This window comes from Octopus bimaculoides, chromosome 25 (genome assembly GCF_046866305.1).
Source record: "Octopus bimaculoides isolate indiv1 chromosome 25, ASM4686630v1, whole genome shotgun sequence".
Classification (NCBI taxonomy): domain Eukaryota; kingdom Metazoa; phylum Mollusca; class Cephalopoda; order Octopoda; family Octopodidae; genus Octopus; species Octopus bimaculoides.
The window spans coordinates 36758360-36783468 of NC_142952.1; the positions used below are offsets into that span (position 1 = coordinate 36758360).

General features: G+C 37.1%; 1 protein-coding gene across 7 annotated transcripts in view; it reads left to right on the top strand.

Annotated features, from left to right (window-relative positions):
* LOC106881910 (ferric reductase 1) overlaps positions 1–22219 on the top strand; it is a 36709-nt gene extending 14490 nt beyond the window's left edge. For 2 of the 7 annotated variants that reach the window (XM_052976527.2, XM_089341678.1), the window contains exons 4-18: positions 175–275; positions 2022–2100; positions 3044–3085; positions 4255–4401; positions 6197–6283; positions 8877–9027; positions 11834–11944; positions 13199–13308; positions 13708–13797; positions 14582–14650; positions 14865–14964; positions 16796–16945; positions 18547–18618; positions 20165–20232; positions 21725–22219. In XM_052976527.2, coding sequence (XP_052832487.1) covers positions 175–275; positions 2022–2100; positions 3044–3085; positions 4255–4401; positions 6197–6283; positions 8877–9027; positions 11834–11944; positions 13199–13308; positions 13708–13797; positions 14582–14650; positions 14865–14964; positions 16796–16945; positions 18547–18618; positions 20165–20232; positions 21725–21820 — 1473 coding nt within the window. In that variant the 3' untranslated portion in view covers positions 21821–22219. The remainder of the gene's footprint in view (positions 1–174; positions 276–2021; positions 2101–3043; positions 3086–4254; positions 4402–6196; positions 6284–8876; positions 9028–11833; positions 11945–13198; positions 13309–13707; positions 13798–14581; positions 14651–14864; positions 14965–16795; positions 16946–18546; positions 18619–20164; positions 20233–21724) is intronic. The other 5 variants (XM_052976530.2, XM_089341679.1, XM_052976528.2 and 2 more) reach the window with 4 other exon arrangements.
* Positions 22220–25109: the final 2890 nt, after the last annotated feature.

Sequence of the window (25109 nt, forward strand, 5' to 3'; positions counted from 1 at the left end):
CAATTAAATAAAAAAAACAATTCGATTAAGAAATAAAGAAAGAAAATCATGATGAGGTAATACTAGCTACATGATGGTTGCTGGAATGGTCACAGTCAGGGTTGACATTTGCCATTTATCAACTAGATGGCCATCACTGGATTATTCTGTTAATCTATTTTCTCACTTTTCCAGAAACCCAATTCTGCCCTCACTCATACATCAAAAGAACTAAAAAGCAGTTTATCTTTTAATTGGACATCACCGATAAATATTCCTTCTGGCCTACATTTCGAGTGAGTAAGCACCATCACCACCACCTTTTATTTTTTTATTGATCTCTCCTTAAAACCTGCTCTTTCTTCGCATTGTCTCTCCATTTGCTACTTGTTTTATCGATTGGGTGGACAAAAAACACAAATAAAGACGTGTGCGCACACATGCACAAGCATACACATACACACAGAGGAGCAGATGTGGTTGTGCAGTTGAAAAGTTCACTTTGTAAGCATTGATTTCAGGTTCAATCTCACTGCATGACACCTCAGAGAAAGCTCTACAACTGTAACCCTGGGCTGGCCTTTGTCTACTGAGTAAATTTGGCAGACAAAATGTTCCAACACCTATCACATGTGTGTGTGTGTGTTTACATTCTGTGGTCACAAGAAAATATCCCTGAGTTAGAAATCATGAACTTTGTTGATATTCTATCAACAAATTGTTTCTTAGTTCTGCGCTTTGGAAGACTTCTGGAATGGGAAAAGATCTCCTACTTGATAAATCGGCTAATGTTAGTGACAGGAATGGTACCCAGCTGTTAAACAATGCCTTGATATGCTTATGTCTAACCTATGTTAACATGGAAAATAAATGTAAAATGACAAAACAAATCTGTGTGTATGTGTGTATTTGACTTTTCGAATTAGATGACACACATACATATAGAAACAAACAAACATGCACGCAAACACAAACACACACATACATACATACATATAGGATGCATCATTTTTTTGGAGGACTGGCCCTCGTGCCGGTGGCACATAAAAGCAGCCACTACACTCTTGGAGTGGTTGGCATTAGGAAGGGCATCCAGCTGTAGAAACTTTGCCAAATCAGATTGGAGCCTGGTGCAGCCTCTGGTTCACCAGTCCTCAGTCAAACCGTCCAACCCATGCCAACAATGATGATAATGATGATGATGATCATCATCATCGTTTAACGTCCGCTTTCCATGCTAGCATGGGTTGGACGATTTTACTGAGGACTGGTGAAACCAGATGGCTACACCAGGCTCCAGTCTAATTTGGCAGAGTTTCTACAGCTGGATGCCCTTCCTAACGCCAACCACTCAGTTTTGGCTGCTATATCTAGCATGGTGGTGTCTTATAGATGCCCTTAATTATAATTTGAATAATAATTATTACCTATGAGTGTTTTTATTCCCATGCTAGCCTCCTGATATGATCGGTATTTTAAATAACGATCTTATCCTTATTTACATATATATATATATATATATATACATATATATATATATATATATATATATATATATATATATATACCAACAATAACCACAGCAGCAGCATATGATGACATATCTTCCAAGAGCTCTAACTTTCTTGTTACTTATCTTTTTGGCCTTAGTTGTCAGATGATGTCAGACATGAGGTTGACTCTTCAAATCAAAAGGCACATCTGTAATCATTGCCCTAAAAGCACAACATAGTCATACAGAGATGGTTTACTCTTTGAAAGTTGCCCAATCTTTTGTTGTCATAGATCGGAAGGAACTGGAAGCTGCTGATAGGTTAGGGTTAGGGTGAATGAAGGAGGAGTTAGCAACCCTCAGATAACCTGAAGCATTTTACATGCGTACGTATATATATATATGTGTGTGTGTGTGTATCTGTATGTACACACACACACACATACATACATATCTATCTTACCTGTAGTATATATTTTTTACTTTAGATTTTGTATGGAACTGATTTCTTCTAAATCATTTTGCCCCCTGTTATCTTTTGTCTTTTCAGTTCCTCAGTTGTTGAATCGTATTCCGTTTTCTGGACCAATCTGAGAACCCCTCTTACAACAACTCCTTCTGTAACTACTGTAAGTATTCTGTTTTTCTTTCTTATTTTGTTGTATTTTATTCCTTGACTTTTGAATGGATGAAGTAAGACAATATTTCTCAGCGCCTCCCCACTGACCCACCCCACTTCACTTATCATGTCAGTAGGGATCAACATCAAACTTGCCAGCGTATTTAATGACATTAAAATGGTAGGGACAAAGGTTATTGTTTACCGTATCTTTATGTTTTAACCACAATGATTCAATCTGATTGATTTCTGATCATCATTAACTGATTGATTTTGTTGAGGTTTGGCACTTTTAGTTTACTAGCTGCATGTATGTGTGTGTGTGCGCACACGTGTGTGTGTTTGTACATGTGTATTCATATATATATATATCTATGCATGTATGTATATGTGTGTGTGTGTGTGTGTGAAGGTATATATGTAAATGTGTGAATGTATGCATTTATCTATATATCCATGCATGCATTAATGCATGTGTATATCTATTCATGTCTCAATGCATATATGTAGGTATGAATGTATGTGTGTAGGTTTCTTTATTTCATTTTTGTTTTCAGTCCTTTGAAATCTGAGTATCAGAATTAGTTTTTAACCCAGAAATAAATCTTAATCAAAGAAATTTAGAGAAGAACAACTATAAAGATGTTAAATTTTAGATTTTAGAAAAGTCTTCCATATTTTCATTGTTCCATTGAGAGAATCAATCGACAAAATCTAAAAGTATTGTTTTTATCTTTGTTTTTCCTGAAAATCTAAGTTTTCAAGTTTGACTTGAATTAACGAGTCATTATTTAATAATCAATGATTAAAATATCAATTTATAATCAACAAACTGTCGGTTTTGATGCAGTCATTTAATAAATGTTCTCAATTGTTTATTTTTCATAAATTATTTCCCTCTTTGGGGCACCTGACTCTTACAACTCTTCATGGTTTATGCTTGCTAACCAAAGGATATGCCAGTAACTCCCACCAGTGTTCCCGGAAAAATCAGTGTTAGAACTCTAATTTTCTTTTTTATTTTATTTCATTTAATTTTATTTATTATTTTTTTTTTAAATTTGAATGAATTAATTTAGGTCTTCCAATTAAAATATTTCTAAAAGTCTTTTATTTAAAGTATGACAACAACATTACCACTCGTTGTTTAGTGATTTTGGGAGGAGTACATATGTAAAGAGACACTAACATGTACATGTGCATCTGCACACACATGCACACAGACACGTATACACACACACACGCACACACATGCACACAGACACGTATACACACACACACGCACACACATACATATGGCTGGTATCTTTCCGCTCCTGTTTGCCAAACCCATTCACAAGGCTTACGTTGACCTGAAAGTATATTATGAGACATTTGCCCCAAGTACTGTGTGTTGAGATTGAACTTGAAGCTCTGTGGTGAGGAAGTACTCTTCTTAACCAAACAGCCATGCTTGTGCCTCTTCAGATTTTGGCAGAGCAGTGTAGGATTGCTGATGCCTGAAAGACAAACAGATCACTCCAAGAGAGGAAATAACATAAACAGCAAAGATCTACTGAACTGGATTTGAACTCAGAATAGAAAGGCATGTAGCTTGATAGTAGAATGCATTTGTAAGCATTACTCTGCCTCTTCTTGCAGTCATCTTGCTTTGTTACCTGGTTTTAGAATAAGGTACAGCATATGTCTGTGTGTGATAAGAGGGGACTAAATAGGTTGGCAATAGGAAGGGCATTTAGCTGTAAAATCACCATCAAAACCACCTCCACCACCACCTCCACCACCACCACCACTACCACCACCACTACCACCACCACTGCTGCCATGGCTGGTATAGGTGGGGTGGTGGTCTGCCCTTAACCAGTAATCCTATTATCAAAAATGTTCCATCTGTAACCATCCCATTTTATCTCTCACTTTTTTTTTGACATAATATACCTAAGACTATAATATTCAATGTATCATTTTTTCAAGATGGGAGGGTATGATTTCGAGAGAGACTGACTGCTATTCTTAGCTGATTAAACAGCAACATAGAAGCCATTCCATTTTTGTTGTTGTTTTTGTTGTAGATAATAATTTTTTTTTATATATGTGTGTAGTTTTGTTAATGAAACTAATTGTTCTATCTCACATCATTTTAATTTGTTCTCCTCTTGTGAAGAATACATGGAAATGCAGTGAAAACTTTGAGTGCCAAATTTCTTGGATAATGGATAAGGCCTCCAAAACCACAAATTTTGAGTTCAACTTTGAAGTTACAACTGATCGATCTTATATTGCACTTGGCCTCTCAGAAGATACTGATATGGTTTGTACATGACAAAAGCTTTATTTCACTTTTTATTTTCATGTTGCAGTGTTTATTTTTCTCCAACTTCTCAAACTAAGACTGATGCCCCAGTATGGTCCTAACATTGATTGCTAAGTAATGTTAAAGGAAAAACAAAAGAAAATAAACAAATATGTTAATTGTTGCTTCAAGCTGGTTAGCCTTAACTGTTATAGCTAGAACAAGCTTGAGGAAATCAATTAAAAAATACAATAAGGCTTTTCTAACATTATTATGTGAAACAATCATTGAAACCAGAAAAGAGGCTCATTTTTGCTTTTGCAATGTCTCTTGATTTGTTTGTTAAATTAAAAGCAAAAACCAAAAAAAAACAAAAAACAATCTAAGGGCAGAGTTTTGTTCATAAACATTATTTCCTTTGTGAAACACACTGTCACCTCAGTCATACTGAAAATCTTAGTTATGTAGTGATGCCTGGTTCCAGTCGCCATTTTGGGATTTTCATCCACACATGCGCAGGGATTAGAGCCTTCCGGAAGGCCTGCCAGAAGCCCCTCATGCACACGCACAGTCATCAGCAGCCGCTAGGCTTGACCGCCATTCTCTCCTCTTTGCCTCTGCTGCCGACCGAGCCGCACGCAACTTGACCAGCTCCGTCTAGTTGGAACACTGAAGGTGCCGCACGACGTTGGCTAACCTGTGAAAAAATGCCTTCATATATATATGCGCATTTATATATATGCACCTATATATATGCAGATATTTGTATACACACACACACACACACACACACACACACACACATACACCTAAGCCACCCCCTTTAATACTTCTTCTCCTCCTCCTCCTCCTCCTCCTCCTCAGTTGACCGGTTTTGTCCTGCAAGTTCTTTGGTCACCTCTCTGATGCTGATGCCATGTAAAAACACCCGGTCCACATACTGCAAAGTGGTTGGCATGTTAGGAAGGGCATCCAGCCATAGAAACCTTGCCAAATCAGATGACTGGAGCCCAATTCAGCCTTCTGGCTTGCCAACTTCTGTCAAACCATCCAACCCATGACAACATGGAAGGTGAATGTTAAAAGATGATGATGAGATATACATAATGTGTGTGGATTAGTGGCAAGAGCATCGAGTTCTCAATCATGAAGTCATGAGTTCGATTCTGAGACTGGGCTGTGTGTTGTGCTCTTGAGCAAGTCACTTTATTTCACATTGCTCCAGTTCACTCAGTTGTAGAAATGAGTTGCAACATCATCACTGGTGCCAAGCCATATCGGCCCCTTTGCTTTTCTCTTGAATAACATCAGTGGCATGGAGAAGGGAGGGCGACTGCTGGTCTTCCATAAAACATCCTTGTCCAGACTTGTGCCTCAGAGAGTAACTTTCTAGGTGCAATCCCATGGTCAGTCATGACCGAAGGGGGTTTTCACTTTTACCATTTACATTGGATCCATTATAGGTTCTTTTAATCTTACCCAGGTTGTTAATGCCTCCAGAGAATCAATATCCAACAGTTCAGTACAAACTATAACAAGCTGTACACAAACCACACTGACACACCTACACAATTCACCTGTATACATGCAAGGTGTGTGGTTTGTTATCGCCCATTGCACACTTCACTGCATCCAATACCCCCCCCCCCACACACACACACACACTCACACATACACAGACTTGTTGCCACTCCATAGAAAAGCATCTCAGCCATATAGCACTGTGTAACACTACTACTACATATTGTCTTGTCTGTTCTGCTTGACACCATTATCATTATCTTCATCATTATCTTAATATTGTTGTTTCCAGGGGAGCGACAGTGTGATGGAATGTTTGTATCATAACGGTAATGTTAAGGGACAATATTCTTACAACGAAAGAATAGATAATTCTAAGGTAAGAGAAACTTCTCATTTCTTCTCTCAAATTTGGTTTAAAATCTTCATTTACATCAGCACTAAAATCTACACACACACCCACACGTATACCACAGATCCACCCCCAAAGTAGAAAACCAACCAATATCAATGTAAGTATTCTCCACAAACATTTTCCACTTTACTAGAATGAAAGACAACTCAGAATAATGAGACTGAGACATAGAAAAATTCACAAACAAGTGTAATGAATATGCATTCCCACCATCAGTTGCCAAACAGATATCATTATGATTTTGACACCTGAGCAGTACCATTCAATCAGGCTGTCGACAGTGTTAAAAACATAATGAGTGCCTGGGAATCAGTTGAAATCCATGGGAGCAAAACATTAGCATAACATACCATTACACCTATGCTTGCTTTTCATTACAAGTAACGGCATCAAATTAAACAATTAGTACTAACTTATAGTTACCAAATAGTTCTTATAAAACAGAGAACTAACTCTCCCCACAATATATTTTGATTCTAAGATACAAAGAAACAAGCAAAGTAAACCTAATAAAGAAAAAGTTATTAAACCACCTATACTCAACTTAAGACCAACCCTATGAACTGCAAACCAGGAACTTAAAACCCATCGACTATACAATGGACATAGATTACTAGATACTTAGTTTCTCAATCTATATTGTATCACAAACACGAAACCACACAAAAAACGAGCCTAATAAAAACTAGTGGATCCAACGTCATCAAGCAATGTATAAGAGAAAGACAAGCATTAATTAACATCTATATATAAAATATATATTCAATGTCACGAAATAAATTAACTGAATAAACTACTAACTAAAATTAAAATAAAAAGTAAAAATACAATGAAGATAAATTTGAATTTATATCTAAAAATATATAAAAGACCTTTCAAGACCCGTCAAGCCAAGTGAAATTGTAGTTGTGGCCAGTGTCGCATAATTGACACCCATACCAGTGGCAAGTAAAAAACACCATCCGAACATTGGGCCTAGTGGAGGCAGTGACAAGTGACCAAGACCTTTGGTGATATACCTGTCAAGGTAGTCGTGGCCAATGCTGGTGTTACATAGCTGGCACCTGTGCTGGCTGCACATAGAAAGCACCCACTACATTCTTGGAGTGGTTGGCACATCAGGAAGGACACCCAGCTGAAGAAACCATGCCAAATCAGATTGGAACCTGGTGCAGCTCCTCCGGTTTACCAGTTTTCAGTCAGACTGTCTAACCCATGCCAGCATGGAAAATGGATGATAAATGAAGACAAGGTAAAAACTACCTAATTAAACAAATTATAACCAAAATTATAGAATAAATATATTTGGCATTTAAATCAACTTATACATATAAGAACTGTAACATTTAAAATTACTAAAACAAATAAATTATAGCAAAATTATTCTACAGATCCAAAACTTCACATACTGCTGAGAAAGAAATAGAAACTATACTTACGTCCTTAAATCATTCCAACCAAAACCCAAAAATCTGTTATTTCTCAACAGGTAGAAGTCAATCCCAACTACCGGATGGAAGTGATGGTGTACCCAGTTATGAACGACACCAACATTCCACCTTACTCCAGCTAAACAGATTTAACCTTACTCTAAGTAAAAAAAACTAACCCTCCTTACAATTCCTTGCCTCGCTGAAAACTAGAGATTATTCCATATTTTCTCAAAACTTCACTATGTCTCCCCATGCAACAGTGAAAACATTTAATCGACCTTTCGCTACTGTAACCTTGTTTTCTCTGTACATTTTTAACATTGATCCAAAAACATTCCAGCCTCATTTTTATCTACTGAATCTTATAATGTGACTGGAAAACACATTGTAACCTATCCAAGGATTAATCTATGATATGATTATATATATATATATATATATATATATATATATGTGCCACCAGCACAGGTGCCAGTTATGTAACATCAGTATTGGTCATAACTACAATCTCACTTAGCTCGACAGGTCTTCTCAAGCAAGGTGATACACCTTGTCACTGCTTCCATGGGGCTGCCAGTACCGTGTGACTGGCCTTCATGCCGGCGGCACATAAAAGCACCCACTACACTCTCGGAGTGGTTGGCATTAGGAAGGGCATCCAGCTGTAGAAACTCTGCCAGATCAGATTGAGCCTAGTGCAGCCTTCTGGCTTGCCAGTCCTCAGTCAAATCATCCAACCCATGCTAGCATGGAAAGTGGACGTTAAACGATGATGATGATGATGTATGTATGTATATATATATACATACATACACACCACACACACACACGTCTTAATGTATATCTTCAAATAATATAAGCATTGGTAAAAATATTGATAAAATGAAGATCGGAAACAAAACTTTCTTGCATTTGTTTCACTCTAGCTTCACAGACAGTCTTTAGTCATTCTTGTCATAAATGTAGGAAACCAATGATTGACACACTGGAAAACTATCAATAAATTGTTGTCTACAAAAAGAGATATAACCCCCTCCCACCCCTCACCAAAAGAAAATCTGTTTTTTGAAATATAATTTGAGTGAATCTTGTTCCTGACAAGAAACTGGTGTTTTCATTTACAGGTGACTGATTTAATTCTTAACAATGGAAGATATGATGATGGCTTAATGACCTGCAATTTCACACGAGATAATGTTATGAACAATTCTAAAATCTTTGATATTGGACAAAAACAATGGTATTTATTGGTAGCTGCTGGACCAGTAAAAGACGGTACTTCTGGTTTGGTTTTCCATTTTTCTAATCTGACTATTTCATCTATATTCAAAGTTTCTTTTTGTCTTCATCACATGTATTTATTTACTTACTTGTATTTGTGGCAGTACTCATCTGGGTAAGAGTTGCGGGTTGAGCTAACTTTGATCATTGAGTTCATCATGGGTCCTCATGGAGGCTGACCATATTTGACAGTTGGCTCTAATATTCCAACAAGCAAAGCAATGCTTCTACCTGCGGCCCCACCCCCAAATTCAGCTTACACAAGAGGAGCAATCACATTGAATATCATGGATACAAAAGCCATAAACATCATTTGTTGTTGAGTTGTAGAGTTCATGGTCGGAGTGTCAGTGAGAAGACAAGTTCACACGTGATTTGTGGTCATACAACTTCTGAAAGGGGATTTGCTATGGCTTCAACAATTCCTTGGGGCTAAGAGAAAGAAGTTGACATATTAACTCTTTCTTCCCAGTGATGTCCTTAGCATCTGGCCCTCCTCTTAACAACTAATTACTTAACAACATATATATGAATTCTGTAGGCATAGTTATTGTTTCACCATCCACATGGTTGTGTATACAACCAGCTCACACAATAAAAGACTAAATGGCTGGGTAGAAAGAAGTTTGCTTCAATCAACCATATGGTCTTGGGTTCAGTCCCTTGGGCGAGTGTGCTCAACCACAGCCCCAGGCCAACCAAAGCCTTGTGAGTGAATTTGGTAGAAGGAAAATGAAAGAAGCCCATAATATGTGTGTGTGTGTGTGTGTGTGTGTGTTGCTGAAAGTATATGGTACCTGTGGAAGAGGGGAAACTGAGGAAGACATGGGATGAAGTGGTGAGGACTGATCTTAGGGGCTCACAGAGGAAATGACAGTGGACCAAGATGTTTAACAATATGAGGTTCTAGAGAAGACCCGTCCACTGAACTTAGTACTAGCAGAGTTGTGTCCCACCCATGTCTAACAACACACTTTTCACCCACTCTATCCTAAGAAATCAAACTACAACTCCTCTTCTAATTGCATCTTTCTCTTCCACACATTTCCTCTTCATAAATTATGATTGTTTTCCAATCCCCTTTCTTGCCCTCACTGCTCCCTACACCCCCCAACACCCTATTTTTCTAACCAGGTTCTACACTCGTATTCTTGTTACTTGTGAGTACACTCTATAGCACTACACCATCTCTCTTCTACTCTCTCTTACACTTTTGCTGAAAGAGAGAGAGAATAGGGACACTCTCTCCTTTTCTTGTTTTTCCTCTGACTAGGTAACCAAGTATCTCCTTTACATCAGCACACTTGTTTCTGGCCTCTCTCTCTCTCTCTCTCTCTCACTGGGTAACCATGTACCTCCTCTATAGCAAGACACCTTTTTCTCTCTCTCTATTTCTAACCTTTCATCATCTGATACATGCCCTTGACATGTTTATTTCTGTTGAATATTGGAAATGAAGAACATTCATTTACAAGACAAGCAAAAACACACACACACACACACACACACACAACAGGCTTCTTTCAATTTCCATCTGCCAAATTCATTCACAAAGCTTTGATTGTCCCTGGGACACTTATCTAAGATACCATTCTTTGGGATTGAACCTAGAACCATCTAGGTTGGGAATGCTTGTGCCTAAAGCAACTCATTTAAGCATCTGATATTTACATTGTCATATTCTATTGAATGCTCTGTTTTACTCAAGAAGAGTAAATAAACCACACCTTGATAAAAGTACCAGGATGTTGTGGTCATTACAGCTCTGACATGTTGACAAGTTGGCATTACTAATTATATTACACTAATTAAATTATGTGAACAACTGTCAATAAGTTGATTGGCTGGCCTAATGCATATATATATAAAAGATAATAAGAGTGAAAAAACTACAGAAGGCTTGTGTTACATGGTTAAAGTATATATTTAAATTATGTCAGAAAAATGTAAGAAAAATGTTAGAAAAATGTTATAAAATCTTTTTGGTATATAAACATTGTATTTTGAGAAATAACCGGTTTCGTGTTGTCTTTTCAAATTTCTCTACTTCATTTCTCTATTTCACAATGAAGTAGAGAAATTTGAAAAGACAACACGAAACCGGTTATTTCTCAAAATACAATGTTTATATACCAAAAAGATTTTATAACATTTTTCTAACATTTTTCTTACATTTTTCTGACATAATTTAAATATATACTTTAACCATGTAACACAAGCCTTCTGTAGTTTTTTCACTCTTATTATCTTTTATACATCCGACCACGTGCTTTCACATACCAACTTTCTCACATATATATATATATATATATATATATATATATATATATATATATATATATATATATATATTTATATATATGTGTGTGCGTGTGTGTGTGTATACACACACATCAAACTTATATATATGTATATAATTAATAATGTCCAATCCATACCAACATGGAAAACAAATGTTAAAGGATGATGATAATGATTAATAATAAAAGTGAAAGTAGTCAAAAGTAAAGGGGTTACCATTTCTCTATTTCTATTCAGATATAAAAAGTGTTTTTTATGCAAAGGAAATGAAATCCTGCTTAAATCCTTCCTCTTGTCTTTTTTTTTGTGTTGTTTATTTAGCTGTCTTAAGTCAATCTTTGTATATTGTACACCTTGTCATCTGCTTAACTTGGGAAGATGGCAAGGCATGTTATAAGTAAAAATTAGCTATTATTTCTTACGAGGGTGGATCTTTTGTACCAATTTGTGTCGCCCTTCTCCTTCGATTAGTTAATCTTTAATGTTTAATGTATTTCAGGATTTGTGAAACGAAAACACACCTTTACAGCTACAAGCAATAGTAGGATTGACTTCTTGAAACAAGATCTGGTGGTTTCTGAGGAATCTGAGATTTTGACTCATCTGCACGGTAGGGAGAGTTCTTTACATGTTGTTGTTGTTGTGTTCAATGCCCCGACAGGGTTGATAGAAGGTATTCAACTGTTCTATGAAATCAGTGTAAGTGGTTGAGTATTCCAGAGACATGTATCCATTTTCATGTAATTCTCAGATGGAATCAACATGAGTCTGTGTAACAAAGTTGGATCTTTAAATTGCCGGTTCTGTCCTTTTAAGGGGTCTCCACCATTGGGTCAACAAGGGCCCATGATGAAATTCACCATAGTGAAATTGAAACCTAGATTTTGTGATTGTGGAGCCAACTTGTTAACATGCAGCCCCTACATTCAATAATTCTGTATTGAAAGATGTTCCATCTGTGACCATCCTGTCAGAAAGATCCAGTGTACCCTTCTTTATTGTAGTTGTTTTTAGCACAACACCTTAGAAACAGACTTAACACCCAAAACATTCCAACCATGGCAATCATGTCTCTTCTTTTCCCAGATACACTTTACATGAGCAAACTGGAGACATTCTGAATAGCATCCCTAACAAAATATTACCTTCCATTTTTCTCGTAGCCCCACCTCTTTCATGATGAGCCATGTCTTATGAGATCTGCTTCTCAAAAAATATTTCACCTTTGACTCATCTTCACAAATTTCAATTAACGTGTTTTATTTTTTTAATTTTAATTTTTGCTAGAATTCAAATTTCCTCAAAGGTGGAGGTTTTTGTTGTTTTTAACCTCAAGTTAGTTCCAATTTGGGAGCAAAACTGTTCTATGTTTACAAAAATGAAAATATCAACAAATTTTCCTCCTTTCTTTTTTTCATCAATTTTCCCTCTGTATTCTTTCTTTCTCTTTTTTATATATTATCTTCATTTTGCTCTTGTCAATTCTTTCACTAATTTCCTTCTTTATTTTTCCTTCATTTCCTTAGTCAAGTTTTTTTTCTTTCATTTTCATCCCATTTTAATCTATTCCATCCAACCTCTATTCTCTTCTTTATATTTATTTCATCCAACCTCTATTCCTTTCTATTTTACTTTGCTACATTCATTAGAATGTCTCACAAAATACTATTATTTCTTCCAACTCTTTACATTCTCAGTTCAAATCGCATCAAAATCAATTTTGCTTTTCATCCCTCCAGGGCCAATGAAGTACCAGTCACATTCTGTAGTTGATTTTATAGATTAACAGATTCTCTTCAAAATTGGTGGCTTTCTGCCTAAACTTCGACCAAAGGTCTTCGACTTGATTCTATTCTATTTTCAGGTGTGTCCATGATTGTGGCTTGGGTATTCTTTGGTTCTGTTGGAATATTTGCTGCTCGTTATTCAAAATCAATTAACAAGAAACTCTGCAAGATTATGCTGTGGTTCCAGGTAAGAAAGGAACATGATCAGTCGTTGTTGTCATCATTACATATCTGCATCATTCATACAATTACCACCATCATAACCATTCCTGCTATCATCATCATCATCATTGCCATAACCACTGTCATTGACCTACAAGTTCTGATTTCAACTTATTTGGACCTCATTCAAATGTTGCAATCAGAATCACATAAAATACCTTTGTTGTGTGTGTGTGTGGAGGGGGTCCCTAGCAGGTATGTGTGAGGGAGTGTTTGTGTGCATCTCGCATACTTCTCTCTGTGTCCATCTCTCTCACTTTTTTCTCCCTCTCTCTGTTTCTCTTTCTCCCCATCTTTCTTCCTCCCCCCTCTTTCTTTCACACACACACAGACAATCACAAATATTTGTGTTCTTCTTTTGCAGCTCCACAGAACTTTCATGGTTCTAGCTATGTTGTTGACCATTCTAGGATTCATCTTGATCTTTATTCAGAATGAAGGTGAATACAGTGAAGTAAGTATCTCTGTGCCATATCTACAGACACTGGTTCATTGAGTAGTCTTTGGAACAACTGAATTTTTGTTAAGGTAGTGGAATCAAATTCACAAGCAAGGGAACTCAGTGGAAATGATCCAAATTTGCCTAGGGCTAAATAATCTCATGACAAACCGTCCAAGCCCTGTGGAGTCCCCTCATCTTAATCGGCTGTCAATGTTGAGTTTCTCTTTAAACTTTACTCCCCACCCCATAAGACTGAAACATGACCATATTTGTTAATCCTAATAAATTTAGATGTTAGAATTACCTCCCTTGTCCTTCTTAACTAGAATTAATGGGTTTTGTTTTCTGTTTCCTCATTACAGACTATTTTTAATTACTTGTTTTGGTCACTGGAATGTGACCAGACTGGAGTACTACCTTCAAATGTTTTAGTTGATCATATCAATCCCAGTACTTATTTTTAAGTCTGGCATTTATTGATTTCTCTTTGGTGAACTGCTAAGTTAGAAGACATTAAACAGACTTTTTTTCAAAACAGCATTAATATATTCGCACACACACACACGATAGGCTTCTATATAGTTTCCACATGCCAATTTCAACCACAATGCATTGGTCAGATAGAAAAGCTGCAAGTATAAGATATTTGGCCAAAATTCCCTGGAACTGAATGGGAAATGATGAGGGTACCAAGTTAACCATTCAACCTCACAGTCATTGCTCTAGATTAATTTAGTATTTTCTGCTCACTACATTATATTGACCCCAGTTTTAATATGTCTTTCTTTCTCTGCAGTTACACAGCACATCAGCAAAAGCTCACCCCATAATTGGAATCATTGTTACCATTTTCGTCATTGTCAACGTAAGTACATTGTATTATTAACTCATTTAATCAATCCCCCACCCTCCAACCTTTCTCTTCTTACATCTTTTACCCAATCCTTTCACTTCCTTCTTCCACCACTCTTGCCTCTTCCTCACCTCTCTCCCACTTGTAACTTCTATTTCCCTTCCACCCATGACCCACACCATAATGCTACTCACTCTATCCTCATCTTTACCAATTTCTATTTCAGCCCATCTTAGGCTATTTTAGACCAGGAAAAGATCATCCGAAGCGGATTTATTTTAACTGGGTCCACAGCATGATTGGCACCGTTTTGATGATTCTTGCTGGTAAATATTGCTGGTTCTCTTTGATTTTATTGAATTAAGAACATGATTTTAAATAGAGTAATATCAATTGTTGTAGAGAATAGATATTGATGTATTATACACATACACGCATATATATATGTGAGTGTGTGTGTGTGTATGGGGTGCATTTAAAAAGTACCCAGCCTTTGTGCATAGAAAAGACTAGTTTGTACATTTCACAAATTTTCTTTAATCCCCTTCAAAACACTCCTCTTGAGATTTTATGCACTTTTCCCAGTGGTTCTGCCACTTCTGGAACAACACCTTCTCCGGAATGATATGGAGCTCCTCCATCACTTTCCTCTAGTTATTCAAATCGCTTCCTTTTCAGTTTGGAGAAGAGCCATAAGTCACATGGTGTCAAGTTGGGAGAGTAAAGAGTCTGTTGAACTGGTGTGTTGTTCACGACCAGAAAAACTTGGATTATGTGGGCAGAAATGAGCAGTGCCCAGGTGACACCAGGTGACCCAGGTGACATTCGCCGGGTGTGTGACAGCCACGGTTTGGCTTTTTCATTACCTAAAGCTGGAACAGGCAATCTGCAGCCCATGGCACACCTAATAATACATTACCTTGTATTATTTTTAGAAGTGTGGCTGACCTGACAATGAGTTATGACTCACTTCTCGAAAATGCTGGCCTGGCTTTACCTAGAATATGGAGTAACATGAGAGAAATCAAATTGAACGCTGATTTTTGTGTCAGCTGTTTTGTATTGATATTACAAATATAACCATATTGAAACAACATACTGCTATTGCACATATAGCTATGTTGCTATGGTATAATTTCTGAGAGAGAGAGAAAGAGATGCAAGGAGAAATTTAGTGAGAAAGTGTACTAGATTAGATTAACTTAGTTCATTCATAGGTTTAACATTGGTTTTTCCTTACTAGCATGGGTTGGATGAATACCTGTTTGTGAGGAATGGTTTTTCAGCTGGGTGTTTTTCCTATCACCATTTTTTTTTTCAAGTAGATCTTCAACAATGTAGCTCTACTGACTTTCAGCTGAGTCTGTCAACAAATATCAGCAGAGTCTCTTTAGTACAACACCTTTCAAGTGAATTACACGGGTTCAATGTAATTGAATTCTTTTTTTCTGAATGAGAAACCCCTATCCAAGGTAAACTGGACAAAATGCTTAGTGTTCTGAGTTCAAATTCTGCCAAGATTGACTTTGCCTCTCATCCTTCTAGAATTGTGTCTCAAGTAAAAAGGATTATTATTATTATTATTATTGTTGTTGTTGTTATAAGTATGTTGGGTTAACAGAATCTTTATTGTGGTATTTCTTCAGGAAATGAATCCAAATTCCAGCAAGATTACGTTTGCCTTTCATTGTTCCAGGAAATAAAATCCTAGCCAAGTAATAGGGTTGATGGTCTTGAATAAGCTCTAAAAAATGCTGGCTTTGTATCTAAATCTCAAACTGCTAAAAATAATAATAATAATAATAATAATGATGATGATGATGGTTGCTCCTGTTGAGTGTTTCAAGGAAAAGATTAAAAAAAAAAAGAGGATTAAAACTAAAAGAAGCTGCAGTTATTTGCAATGGGTGCGTGAATGTAATTTGAGTCCAGATTTGGATTTTGCTACGAAGTCACAATGGAGACAAACATTGTTTGAGTTTGTCTGGAATTGGACAGATGTGTCTGTTGATTGCAGGATATAGTTTTTATATTTTTGTTTCTTCAACTCAAATTGTTTTGATGCAACATAATACATTTTAATAATAAAAATAATGCATCATGGTACATTTTAATAATAATGTTATTGTTGTTATATCCTTGTCTTTGATCCTACAGATGTAACGATATTTATTGGAGTTTTGATGCACAGCAAGATGGAAGGTGTCAATAAAATGTACAAGGCTTTTGTCATTGAAATGAGTTTGTTTTTGGTCTACAAATTCGTTGCTGGTTGTGGAATGGAAATAATGGAATATTGTAACCAAGGTAACAACACTGATTCCTTTGCTTCTAAAATTAGAAAACATTTTCTCATAAATATATTTTCAGAAAGTATTTGAAAGTCACTGTTGCACATTTTTGACAGGCCATTCTGTGATTCACTGTATTATCTGATGGGAAGACAAAGAAGTGTCTGGATCTTGAATCAGAGCAAATATCACAAAGGAACAATACTTTCAGTTTTCTAATTCATGTTCACAACCTTTATCAATATATATCAACACACACATATATATATGTATGTGTGTGTGTGGAGTAGATGGAACAGGGACAACTGATGAAGGGATATACTCTTTATGTTGCATGTCTCGTTTCTTTGTTTGTTTTCTATGTTTTCGTCCTGTACCCATATATGCCTGTATGTATACATAGAGATGTAAGTATGTACATATATATATGGATATATGCATATATATATACCCATATATGCATGTATGTATACATATAGATGTAGGTATGTACATATATGTATGGATATATGCATATATATATATATTGGACCAGGTTTAGTCACAAAGTATGGCACCTTGGACAAGTCTCTTCTATCATTGCCTCAGGCTGACCAAAGCCTTGTCAGTGGATTTGGTAAATGGAAACTGAAGCACATACACTGTGTATGTGTGTGTGTGTGTGCCTCCTTATCTTGACGTTGCAGGGTAGTTAGAAGCGATTGTTGCAATTATACAATCAAAGTTATTTGTTTCCAGTCTTCTGTACCACCATGTCTGGCCATGGAGAAATATTACCTTCATTGGAAACCGGTAGGAAATGTACCTGGCTACAGAAAATGTACCTTTAACCCAAGCAAGTATGGACAAATGGATGTTAAAACGATTATATATATATATATATATATATATATATATATATATATATATATATATATATATATGTTAATTCTCTAAATTAGGTATTAACAGTAACTGCATGATAAAGTGAAGTATATTGCCACTTAAATGTGGCTGACCCCTAGGGGTGGATGTTACTGTTGCTTTTAGCCCCAAGAGGACATCTCCAGCTGGCTTATCGACACACTTCTGTGTCCTGTTTGTTTTGCCAAGGGAAGTTATCCCTCTCATCGTGATCTGTAGCACGAACGGACCCGGGTTTCAGGGTTATTTCCCTTCGTCAGTGTCCGATAGCCACCGATCTGGGATGACAGAGATAAATTCTTGGCAACCTTATGTACCTTTTTCCAGTGAAATTCTTCACTGATATCGAAAAAGTGAAAACAAGCAATGTTAATTCTCTAAATTAGGTATTAACAGTAACTGCACGATAAAGTGAAGTATATTGCCACTTAAATGTGGCTGAATAATCAAGTTTTCTCATTTCTACTCTGATTAATTAATAATCCCACAAATCTTCACACACTTTGGGAATGAGGTATTATTAAATCACACTCCCTCACATATAACTGAAACTATATTTTATCGACATCTCCAAGGTGGAAGATGTCGATAATGCTGGGATTTGAACTCAAAACCTGAAGGGACTTAAATACTTCAAGGTACCTTTTCCTGACACTGTAGCAGTTTAACCAAATCCATGAACTTGTTATTGATTTTGTTTTCCATATGTTATAGATGAGGAGAAGGCAGAAGAGGACAGTATTAAACAGACGTTTTGGAATAGACTAACAGGCAAATTTCCTTATGGTATTTAGTTACCTCCCTTTACATTATGAGTTCAAATCTTCTTGACCTCAATGATATAAAGTACCAGTCATGTACTGGGGTTGATATAACCAACTAACCCTTCCTCTGAAACTTTTGCCCCTCTACTTATCATTGTCATCATCATTACTACCACCACCGCCATCATCACTATCACCACCACCACCTTCGTTTTATACTTCTCTTCCATGCTAACACCTGACTCACACGCTTCATTCTTGATATGGCTTCTGTGGCTGATTGCTCTTCTTATCATCAACCACTTTACAGAGTGAACTGGGTGAATGATAGTGTAAGTAGCAGTACTTGAGAGGTCATCATGTTCTCAACAAGACTACATGCTTCTCTTCGCCTTGCAATGTCTCCACTGGTTCACCAATCATTTAACAGTTTATCAGATGCAGATTATTCGGACACCAACAGTGAAGGTTGTCATTCGTACCTCAATAGACTAGAGAGTTTCCACTTCTCTATGATGTGGTAGAGACTGGTAGAGAAGCTGATGCGTGAAGAAGAGTAGGGAAATTGGTTTCATGGCAGAAACAGAATGATTGGTATGGCTCTAGGAAGAATAAGTGATGACTGTGAAAAGCAAGGGCTTTAGAAAAAGAGGGATGGATGACTGGCAGGAAAGAAAGAGTGGTTGGCAGATGGATCCGGTTCTGCCTGGCACTTTAATACAGTGAACACAAGAAGCAACAAATTGTTATTATTAAGATTGACAAGTTGTAACAATCATTAGCATGTCGGACAAAATAGTTAGAATGTAAACAGGGTCGATAAAATAAAGCAGCAATCAGAGATTGGGGTTGATGCAATTGACTTACCTCCTCCCCTGAAATTGCTGGCCTTGTGCTAAAATTTGAAACCATTATTATTTTGGCAGAATCGTTAACATGCTGGCTGAAATGCTTAGCAGTATTTCGCCTGTTGCTCCGTTCTGAGTTGAAATTCAATTTTACCATTCGTGGTTGATGAAATAGGTACCAGTGAAACACTGGGGTTGATGTGATTGACTAGTCCTGTTCCCACAATTTCAGGCCTTGTACCTTTAGTAGAAAAGGTTATTATTATTATAAGGTAGAGAGCTGGCAGCATTTCACCCGTTGCTACGTTCTGAGTTCAAATTCCTCTGATGTTGGCTTTGCCTTTCATCCTTTCAGGGGTTGATAAACTAAGTACCAGTCAAGTACTGGGGGTCGATGTGATTGACTTACCCATTCCCACAAATTTCAGGTCTTCTGCCTCTAGTAGAAAGTATTATTGTTGTTGTTATGACTATTATTATGGAAGCAGTGGGGTTGGCAGCAGCATCAACGTGCCCAGTCTAAATGCTTAGTTGGCATTTTTTCCAGTCTTTTGTCTTGATGCCAGGGCCAACGTTGCTTTCCATTTTGTTTTTCAAAGTTGATAAAATTAGTTGAACAGTGGGGTTCAATCAACTAATCCCCCTCCCCACAAAGCTTCAGTCCTTGTGCTTATAATAGAAATTATTTTGATTATCATCATCATCATTCTTTACTTACAGATAAAGTGTCTTCATATGAAATGAGTACACCTGGACAGAATAAGCCACCTGAACTTGAAGTTAATAAGGTCAGTGAGAAAAATGGAGTTTCAATAATTGGACAAACTTCATTCTGTATTTGTGTGTGTGTCTGTGTGTGCTATTTCCAATAGTTGCTGCCTGTGTGGATGCTGTGTATGGTCCCAGCATCATACACAACATGCAACTGACCACTGAGTTATATATATCTTGTATGTATTGCACCCATGAATTTATTTATGTATGTCATTATTCAGGTTTAATGGAATTTCGAAAGGGGTTGAAAAATAGTATTACAAATTGAACAGCTGTTTCTGGGAGCTCGGTGGTCCATAAAAATGTTTGTAGATTAATTAAGCAGTAGAGAAGGCTACAAGTTGGATCTGGTCAAGGAGGAACAAAGGCCCACTTGATAAGGCTTAATTTGCCCCAATGCAAGTGAGTGCCAGATTGGCATAGTCGTGTAGGCCTGTGGCTCTGGAGCTGACGATCCCGGTTCAAATCCGTGAGAAAAAAGAACCCTCACACCTGAGTCGTCCGAGTGCTCGCCAGTGTACCCAGCTGGAGATGGGTACTTAGCCCTTCTCAGGGCTGCAACATGTCACAGAAGAGAAACCAATCCCACCCAAGGCATACTAAAATGGACAGAAGAGGACATCCGGGAGTCATGACTTGGATGTGGCCCGACTCTGCTAGAGTGTCAGGAGTTAAGGGTCCAAACACTTGCTTAAAGGGGGTTTCTTCTCTAAGGACCACCTGCTGTTATGCTCTCCCTGATTTTCTTTCCACATTTGAGGTGGAGATGTGTATGTATGTTAAAGCATGGCTTTTGGAAAAGGTCATCTTCTGGCATAAAAGCAGGGAACGGCAATGGACACCTCAGGAATGTTTGGTTTGAGCTTAAGGTCATGGCACTCCTGATCCTGCAACCCACATTGTGGCACTGGATACCTTGCCCTGGCTTATCTCTGGATCATGGTGAGAATCTGTGAGGTGCCTTATTAATCTTCAAAATTTTGCACAAGTTTGCTTTGCCAGAGGTGGTCATAGTCATCGTGTTTGTGTTTGTCCATATGTATCAATCGTCACCACCATGATTGAGGTGCAGAGAGTGGCAGGATGAGGCACAGAGAATGGCAGGAGTGAGAAATGGGACAGAGCAAAATGAAAGACAGCGACAGTTTGTTTGTAGGGAGGTGGAAAAGGTGAGTGTGATGAGAAGAGAGAGTGAGGGAGACAGAATGATAGGGGGAGGAGTAGTGGAAGTGAGAGATTGGGACATGTCAACATTGGAATGGAGGAAAGAGAACGATGGTTAGCAATTAAGAAAGCAAGTTAAGCTGCTGGACGATTGAATACTGTGGCAGCAGGGGAAAGTGGATTTAAAAATGAGGGTGAAGAAGAACAACAACAACTCTTTAAAACGAAATTTTGTAAGAAATGTTTATTTTTGTTTTTTTGCATTAATTGAATTGATAATCTCCTCCTCCTCCTCTTCTTTGATTTATTTTATAATTTCTTTGTCTTTTTCCAATGTTTCAGGAAGAAAAAGTGAAAACCATAATGTTGTTGGTCCACACAGTAATATGTCTAGCATTCACCATTGCACTCATTGCTACTTTGTTTATGAACCCTTGATACATTCCAAAGATCAAGATGTATGTATCACCCCCACCCCTGCCATTCTCTGATTAGACAAAAACTCTTCAAATCAGCTCAAATAAATATGAACATTTCTTTCTGTGATACTAAGCCAAAGAGAAAAGGTGGGAAAGGGAGTTGTTGATTCAGGCAACCCTCACATTTATCACTGGTATGGTGACTTCTCTTTATCAACCCTGAATGAATATAGATCAGAGTCTCATCTGGTGAAATTCCAGCTCAGAACACTGGACCAAAAAAAAATGGAACGAAATATCACAGAAACATTTTGTCCTGCAACTCTGCTAACCACTACACTTAGCAATGATAATAATAATAATAATAATAATAATAACGATGATGTTGATAATAATAATAAAAATAAACTACAAATAATTCAAGCGTTAAGTATGATTAAAAAAAAGTATGCCACACCAGGATTCACAACACTACACAACGCCTCTAAAATAACTCTGCTGGGAACAGCTCACATAAAGGAGCTCAAATAGAACGGTTCTCACGCACAACACACATCTCATACAAGACACATTGAATAATCTAAAACAGCACAAACTCATGCAACATATATTTTACAGGATTAAAGCCCAATGAAATAACACGACAGAATAAGCATTAATATAACAAGAAACTAAACTCCATAAGAAAACAAGCTGATGCAGAAAACCAAAAGAAGTCCACATTCCTCCAATCCCCACCAAAATATGAACACAATGCTGCATACACCTCAGGAATATGGAGGGAGCACCAGTTGGTGTTGCAGAAACTACCAAATAATAAATAATAGTAATATAGAAAAAAATAGTCAAGTACCAGGACCTACCTATTGAATTAGAGAGACTATGGAAAGTGCCGGTAAAATGTATCCCAGTAGTTATATGCGCATTGGGAACTATCCCTAAAGATCTGAACAGATGGATAGAGGAAATAGGCATAAAACCCAGTTTAGTACAGTTCCAGAAAACAGTGTTATTAGGGACAGCTAGGATACTTAGGAGGGTTCTTGGCATCTAAGGTTACTTGCTGTAACCCAATAGGCAGTTTTTTTCTTTTCCAACAGTCTAATCTGTTTGTATATGAAAATAATATTTCTAATTTAGACACAAGGCTTGCAATTTTGACTAGTGGTAGGAAGTGGGGGTTGTCAATCCCCAGTATTTTACTGGTACTACCACACCATGGAGTAGAATGTTATCAATTTTGAAGGCTATAATAGAATAGTACCGTAACATGATGTGCCTATTGTTGTCTGATCCTAGAATAACAATCATAGATTTAACTGGCAAAATACTCCACCACCACTACCATCTCCCTTGCTTCTCCAAAACGACAGCTTTGTCTAATCTGAATTCCTCCACTGGAAGGACCCACTCCCTCCCATAAAAGACATATCAAAATATATATTTTAGCATTCAAAGAATCTCATTATTTCTTTCATTGTCAAAGTCACTGATTTGGTATTGTTTATGAGAATGTTATCAATAAAAAAATCGCTTAACAACTGCTGTTGGTGTTTAGTTCCAAGTGAAACCCTAATACAGTAGAACTTGCACATCTGTGGTCATTTCATTTGTTTTTAATAAGTCCACTGCACCTACCCAACAGGATCTTGCATATTTTGGAAGAGAAAAGAGTGAAAATTTAAAGAGGGGCTTGACTGTTGTTACTAGCAGACTTATTGACCACAGAGCTTTCATTTTCAGTTATCAAGTATTCATGTAGTCTGACTGCCATTTCTAGCAAACTCACCAACAACATTGAATCTCCTATTGTCAAGTATTGTGTCCTTTGAATACTCAAGACCAAATGAGTTCAAACACAACGAATTTCACTGTTGAAAATGTTCAAGAATTTCCTGAGATGTTAGAAAATAACTTAAGTTGATGTTTTTGCTAATTAATTGGTAATTAGTTTTGGTGTTAATTTAGCAAAAACTGGTGATTAAAACAGTTTCTTCAGGGATATACCATTTCAGCGACAAATTTACAAACATACACTCCCATTTAGATAGAGATCTTTCTGATGCCCGGTTGAGTAGGAGGGCAGAACGGTGACCATGCAAGCTGTGGGCACAAACCTGGGTGAATCTGACCGCAGGAGCAGATCTTGGTGGTAGTAAAAGAAAAAAATATATGATATATAAATCAATGTAAATAGCTTCTTTTTTGCCTGCTTTTGGTGTTGCTGTCTTTGTGGCCATGTGGGTAATTGCACATGCTGTATTACACATCCTGAGCAAGGTTCAATCCCTTCCAGGAGCACTATCCTTGGTGTTTATAAAAATTTGAAATTTTTAAAAATAAAATATTTACTCTCCGCACTCCACTGCTCTTGTAATTCCTTGGGAGAGTTACAGATTGAAACCCTCTCCCAATGCATTAAATCCCTACTTACTAATCAATGTCCTTACCTACAAAGGTATCTAAACAGGTCCCCAATTTGGGATTAATTACTGAGCTACAGCTGTGATGAGATAGTTAATGATAGATTTATATATCTCTTAATTTACTACATTAATGTTGGGTGTCTTGGTGGTCTCATGGGTAGAGACATAATTAGACAGCCACATTGAACATTTTGGGCAGGGTTCAATACTACCTAGGGCCTGCATTAAGGGCTCTTACTAAAATGTTTCATTTTTTTTTTTTTTTTTTTAATCTTTAGAGATAAAAAATGAAGATGTTTAATAAGACCCCCTCAGGGTTACGGTGAGGGTTAGTATTATGGTTACGGTTTTGGGGTTAGGTTTAGGGTTTTAGGGTTAGGGTTGGGTAATCGTGCGGATGTTAATCTGAAAAATTACAGAAATGTGAAAAGTACCGACCCTGCCATCTATTATAACTTTTGTTGTTCTGTTTAATATATACATAGATTATGCCACCAAAGAGATTTTGCTGGGGAAAGAAGCCAATCGGTTTAAAATGACAACAACAGACTGCAGCAATTCACCGCATTCCAGTAGCTACTTTGAATATAATGCAAAATGGTGCATCAACATCTGCCCAATCTGATAGAATTCTGGTGAAACTGTGTAGCAACAGATCGCCAGCAATTGCTTCATCACAAATTGCCGTCCTAGCTCCTGCTAAAAGGGATTACCCTGCTATGTGTAATCAGGACAGTGCAAAAAGTTGTTTTGCACAAGCATTTGTATAGCCAATTAGACGGATGAAATTTACATACACTTAATAATTTAACGCAAAACAGCCTTCAGACTTTCCCTATTAATTTCATCATCTTTTGAATTATGAACATATTTACACCATAA